We start from the raw sequence: 6,000 nt of genomic DNA, 5'->3' as shown, positions 1-6,000 counted from the left end.
GCAGAAGTAAAGATGAGAAGGCATGGCATCTTGCCACCCCTACTTCTGCACTGCTGCTGGTCTGGCACTGTCTTTAAAGCTGGGCGCCCAGCCAATAGCCACTGCTGTCCAGCTGCCCAGCTCAGTAAGGGTGGTAATACTGTGATCCCCCCTAAAATAACCTTGCAACCCCCTGCAACTTACTTTTGGGTCAGGGCCCCCAATCTGAGAAACGCTGGTCTCCCTCGTGAAATCTGTATAGTATAGAGTAAAAGCACACAAAAGACCAGATTTCATGGTCCGTGACACGTTTTTCATGGCTGTGAATTTGGTAGTGTTCTATCTATCTATACTTAAAAACTACCTTAATACTAAAAACTATACTAAGAACTTCTGTCTGGTGCAGCAGTGGAAGGTACTGAGATGGTATAGGATGCAGTGCCCCCTTATATAGCCTCCCCCTAGGAAATGCCAAGGGAAGGGGTAGGAGAAGGCATATGTGCGCTCTAATAGGCACTACAGTTGAAGAAGGTTCTACTGTTAGGTGCCACCAGGTGGTACAACACTCATCAGTTGCAATATGAACCTGATATTTCAAGGAAAATTGTGCTATTATGTATATTGATATTAATGCTGCTGGGTTAGTCTCAGGATAGTCAGAGCATCTGTATGGCCTTTTTTAAAACAAAAACCAACCAACCAAACAGAAAAGTTAAATTATAGTGCCCTACACAATGGGGCACTGATCCATGACTAGGGCCCCTTATTGCTTCCATAACACAGATAAATATTTTTCCTTTAATTCATACCATAGTGAAATGTATCCCATAATAAGAACAAAAGTACTTGATGTGGTGTGCTATAGCTATAGCACACCACATCAAATTTCCTTCAAAGTTTATAGGACAGTTAACCAAAAGATCTCATGACCAATATATAGTTAATCCACTTCCTCATTGTACTAACATGTCAATAGTATATATTCAACCAGCCCAAGTTTCCACATGTTCAGAGAATAAAATAATTTAGAATGGTCAGAGAATGTCAAACATCCATCAAAACAGTTTACGTGCTGTAGCCATATTGGTCAAGATATTTGAGAGAGAAGGTGGGCGAGGTGAAGACGAGCTCTGAGTAAGCTTGAAAGCTTGTCTCTCTCACCAGCAGAAGTCGGTCCAATAAAAGATATTACCTCACCCATCTTGTCTCTCAAAATAGTTTACACAATCAACTGTAGCAACTCTTTTGTAACTGCATTTTGAAATAACCCCGTTCCTGTGTATTGAAAGAAAAAACACTTAAGGAAGAGACATTCTGTATTAAGAATTGTGCAGCGCTCTTATGGATTACTTTATTCTGAAATCCATTCCAGCAAATAGTAAATTTCTTCCTTTTCTGTATACTAGTGATGTCAATTCCATTTAATGCTTTGAGAGATTTAAAAAGCCTAGAAACATCAGAAATTTAAGTTTTCAAACACTAACTGATTGTTTTAATAAATATGTTTACAGGAATCCAAGGGGAAAAGACTTAAATCCATAAACACAACACACCCATAACCGGAGAACATCCTAGAGGATATTGATCTTTGTATATTCACAAAAACTAAAATCATCCTCTTCTAAGTGGGTGAAAAACAGCTCAGTAAAACCAGTCTCAATGGTAAACCACATTAATTACTGTTAAGTAACATAGTCAACAAGAAACAGGCAACACTAGTATGAAAACTTTACAGTCAGTGTTGCATTCTGAAAGGGGAAAAAAAAAATCGGTTATGAACCTGCAGATACGTGATCTTGTGCACTCACTACCACCAAACATAAATGAGTGACAAATTCTCAACTTCCTTAAAACCAGTTTCCAAATAAATCACTAATACAATAATTTACACACATCTGAATACTATTTATCGAACTAATCCATATTTGCTTAATATTCCAATTTAAATTTTAACAAAATCTTGTCCACTCAGACCTCCATTCAACTCAGTTTCTCTAGGAAGCAAGTGCACAAGCATTATCAAATCCATTAACATAATTTAATAATCAGGTATGTAGAACAACCCTACTGGCTGAGTGTTCTGCTAAGCAAAGATCTAGCTTCAGTTTCATAACCTGTTGGGGTGTTGAGCAAAATACCAAGCATGGAGGGCAGTTTGTGTCTCAGTGACATTTGCTTGGCATTAAAGATCAGTTCAGCTTGCTCTACTACAGTACCGTTAGGGACAGAGATGGGAAGATTGTATTAGAGGGAACAAATAAGGCCTTGAATTTTTAGGTTCAACCAGCTCCCCCTTCTCTCTTCACTCCCACCCTGAAGTTCATAACTTAAAATTTCATCAGCATCTGGAAGAGCTGCCAACGAAGGTGGTGGAGGAGGGGAAAAGGGTGTCATTCAGGTAATATCAAGTGGCAGTCATACACGTTGAGCAAAAACTAGCATGGATGAGGTTGAGCGTGTGTGGGTGTGCGCAAAAAACCAAACCCAAACTAAACCACAACATAAAACAATATTAGATCTCAACCCAAATAAAGAAAAGGACACTTTAAGCATACAAACTCAAAGGGATAAAAAAGGGCAAGTTAGGACCACATCTGCACGCTTCTGTTAAGCCCACATAGAAGAGGAAAAAAGCCTCTGTGGACATTTGTTCTGGTTCCTGACCTGGAATAGATATGTTCAATAAATGGCAAGCTGCATGAAACGCCAAAAGAATTTGAGCCCCCAAATCAAATATATACATTTTTAATATTTGAAATATTTACATGGCGGAACCTTTACACGATCCCATTTGTTAAGAACAGTGTTTTCAAATGTCCTCTTAAGATGCAAGAAATCTAATAACTCAAGGTCACAGTTATGCTTTCTAAACAGGTCAACCTGTATCCTTCAGTTAAATACAGTTACACAGATACTTGAACAGCTGTACTTAATTTGTTTGCTAATAAGAATTGTTTAAAAATTAAAAAAAATGTTTGAGATCGTTTTGCTCCCTGGAAAACTTTCATCCTGCAATCAAGACGGCTCATCGCACATCATCAGTGCGTTTCTACCTGGGTATGAGATAAAAAATGCAGTGTACAGTACATCTCATCATTTATACTGCATCAGTTTGTTTATAAAAATCCTATACAGACAAGGCAGGAAAATATCACCACTTTCAATGACAATACAGCCTGCTTACAGTACAAAAAATGAAGGAAAACAAAACCAGGGCTGGTTTGATAGTACACATAAAACAGACTTCTACATTGTTTGAAAATGTATGATTTAGTTTTACAAACTGCTATAGTTAATTATATCCTTCAACCTTTTCTTTCCCAAAATGTCCTAAACTGGCATATTAATTTCTGTTCTAAATTCTAAAAAAGGTGTTTTAAAAGTAATTTCTTAAAAATCATTCAGATTATTTTTGGAGGTAGGAAGGGCTAGCAGAGAAGGGCTAAAATGAAATAATTGTGCACAAGACAGATGAGGTAAAAAAGCATTAAATAGTGCTCACTGAAGTCATCTCCTCATCATAACTAACAAAGAATAAGAAGCATCCTGCAATCTGCACTCCTTTTATGAGAAGGTTGAGCATCTGTAGGAGGAATCTGGCCAGTTTCACAAGGAATTCTAAATTGGCAAAACACCACCATTTTTCCTACACGTTCACATACAATGAAAAGCTTAAGGCCACTCCTTTCCCTAAGTCAGATGAGGGGGACAAATCAACAGTCGCAGGCACGCTCACACATATACTGTGAAAGCCAAGAAAGTCGCAGCATCCACTTATTCCATTTTTACAATTCTAATTTCAACTCTATTATGATCATTCTTTAAATAAAAAGAGGGGGAGAAGAGAGAGAGACGAGGATGATACACTTTCAGTAAAATCAATTTTCTTGGTCTGTATGATATAGTTCCACATTAAGTGCAAATGTTTTGCAAAACAATGGAGTCTTTTTAATATTTACAAGGAACAGATTTGCCGAACAAGATCACCAGAGACTTGTACAGTAGCTGCATCTTATAAAACATACCAGAATTGTACCTGGTGAACTATAAAAAGAGAACCAATGCAGGATTCATATAACCATAACCAAGGGGGGGGGGAGGGAGCAGAGTGGCCTCAACAGAGAGAGGACACCTTTTTTTTCACATTTTCTACATTAAAAAAAAATACAGGTCTCACAAGTGTCTCCGAGGACAGAGAAAATTCAAAGTTCTTGAATGATGGAAAAGAAAAACAAAAAACAAATGGAACCCTAAAAGCAAGGAGAGTGCTTTACTTCACTAGACCGATTTTCTTGGCTTCTGTTTCGTATATCAATAGCCTCCACATTTTGACTATAAAAACTTCCGCTTCTTCATCTAGTACCTACAGGTGAGGGAAAAAGATATATTAGGTTATGGTGGGTTTCCAGTTAGCGACATTACAGTTAAACTTCGCAGACAGACTTATTACTTTGGCAGGGTTCATAGGAAAGAAACATCTGGGGAGCAAAATAAATCGAGTTATAAAGTTATTTTCCATTATTAAACAGCAATATTAAGTTGTTCCTGGAAAAAGTTTATGTATTATTGTCAAGTGGTGGGTGATATGATCTTAGGACACAAAACTAAAAAGCTTTTGAATTTTTCAGAAAGGCATTATATAAAGTTTAACAAGTATGGCTAGGGTCCTCTGATTTGCGTGAGCAGATTGCAATCACTTCACATATTTTAGTTTGAAAGTGAAGTGAACCCAAGGTATCTATCTTATTTCATTAAGTTGACTTCATGTCATATGTACTTATTTTTATTATAACTCCAATTAATCAATGCTACATTTAGTCTCCTAGGGAAGAGCATATTTTATTCACAAATTCACATTGGCACCCTTCTTTCACACTGTTCTATCACTATTAAATATCTGTGCATCATGGTCCCCAACTGCTCCTTCCACCATAAACAGTTGTTTTACAGAACAGCAACTGAGCATTTTAAGTTTCAGAAACATGACTGCACGACAACGATCCAACAGGCTGAATCAGAAAGCAGTGTTATCCTTTTATCCTATTCTCCAGCACAAAAGACCATGCTGCTATCCTCCCTAACACAGAAATTTGCAATCTGGAGGTCACTGCCAACTCTTCCTTTTTCCTACACAATATATCCAAAACCCAAGCTTTCTTCTCTGCATAAGCCATTAGTCTCAACCTGAGTGCTACAGCCACCTGTGTTCTGGTCTCCCCCACATCCAATCTGCCCCCTTTTAATGTGAACAAAACTTAGGCAGTAAGGTCAGAATCTAACCTCCCTACTGCTTCTTTGGATTCTTCCAATGGATCTGTTTCACCACATCAAACTCCAAGTTTCTCACAATCATTCTCTATGTAACTCTGCCCCTGCTTTCTTATTCTCCCATGCATTTGTTGCCCCATTGTGCCACCTTGATGTCATTTGTGTGCTCCTTCAAGTGCCTCAATTTCTTCCATGCTGCTCCCTATCCTTCCGTAAGATGCCCTTCCTGAACTGATTCCCATGGCCACCACCTTCTCCTTTAAATCCCTTCTGAAGAACCACTTCTTCTGCAACACCTACAAGAAACTAGCTAAGTCATCTATTTATCTTTTCCCTTTATCTATCTTATGAATTAATTGTTATTTATGTAGAGGAGGAGACAATGTTGGGAGGGCATAGTATCACAACACAAACTGAAGCTTGCAATTGCATTTGCATTTGCCTCTCCCATCTCTGTAATGAAGCTGAACCGTAGGAAGAGGTTAGGGATAAGAAATTTCATGCGTAACTTAAAACCCCCAAACTCATATGCAACTGAAGATGTGACACGCCCCCTCCCCCAATGATTACTTTGCTTGTATGCTGTATTTATTTCTTAACACAGCTTTCCCATCTAGAATCTACACAGGTAGAAACTGTATTTCTCTATATTTTCAAAGTGCCTAGCACATTTTGGGTTCTATCACAATCTACATAACGAACAGTATGAATTTTGCATAGCATCAATACTGTTATTAGTTTAACAAACAAATA

The 6,000-nt window shown here is 38.0% G+C and overlaps 1 protein-coding gene across 2 annotated transcripts in view; it reads right to left on the bottom strand.

Annotated features, from left to right (window-relative positions):
• Positions 1-2,708: 2,708 nt before the first annotated feature.
• The window catches only part of RBM25 (RNA binding motif protein 25), a 38,348-nt gene continuing 35,056 nt past the window's right edge, over positions 2,709-6,000 (bottom strand). For both annotated transcript variants that reach the window (XM_050956580.1, XM_050956581.1), the window contains one exon: positions 2,709-4,342. In XM_050956580.1, the coding sequence (XP_050812537.1) occupies positions 4,250-4,342 (93 nt within the window). In that variant the 3' untranslated portion in view covers positions 2,709-4,249. The remainder of the gene's footprint in view (positions 4,343-6,000) is intronic.

The sequence above is a fragment of the Gopherus flavomarginatus genome, chromosome 5 (genome assembly GCF_025201925.1).
Source record: "Gopherus flavomarginatus isolate rGopFla2 chromosome 5, rGopFla2.mat.asm, whole genome shotgun sequence".
In the NCBI taxonomy this organism is placed as follows: Eukaryota; Metazoa; Chordata; order Testudines; family Testudinidae; genus Gopherus; species Gopherus flavomarginatus.
The sequence above is the reverse complement of the archived record's forward strand: the minus strand, read 5'-3'. Positions and strand labels throughout refer to the sequence as shown.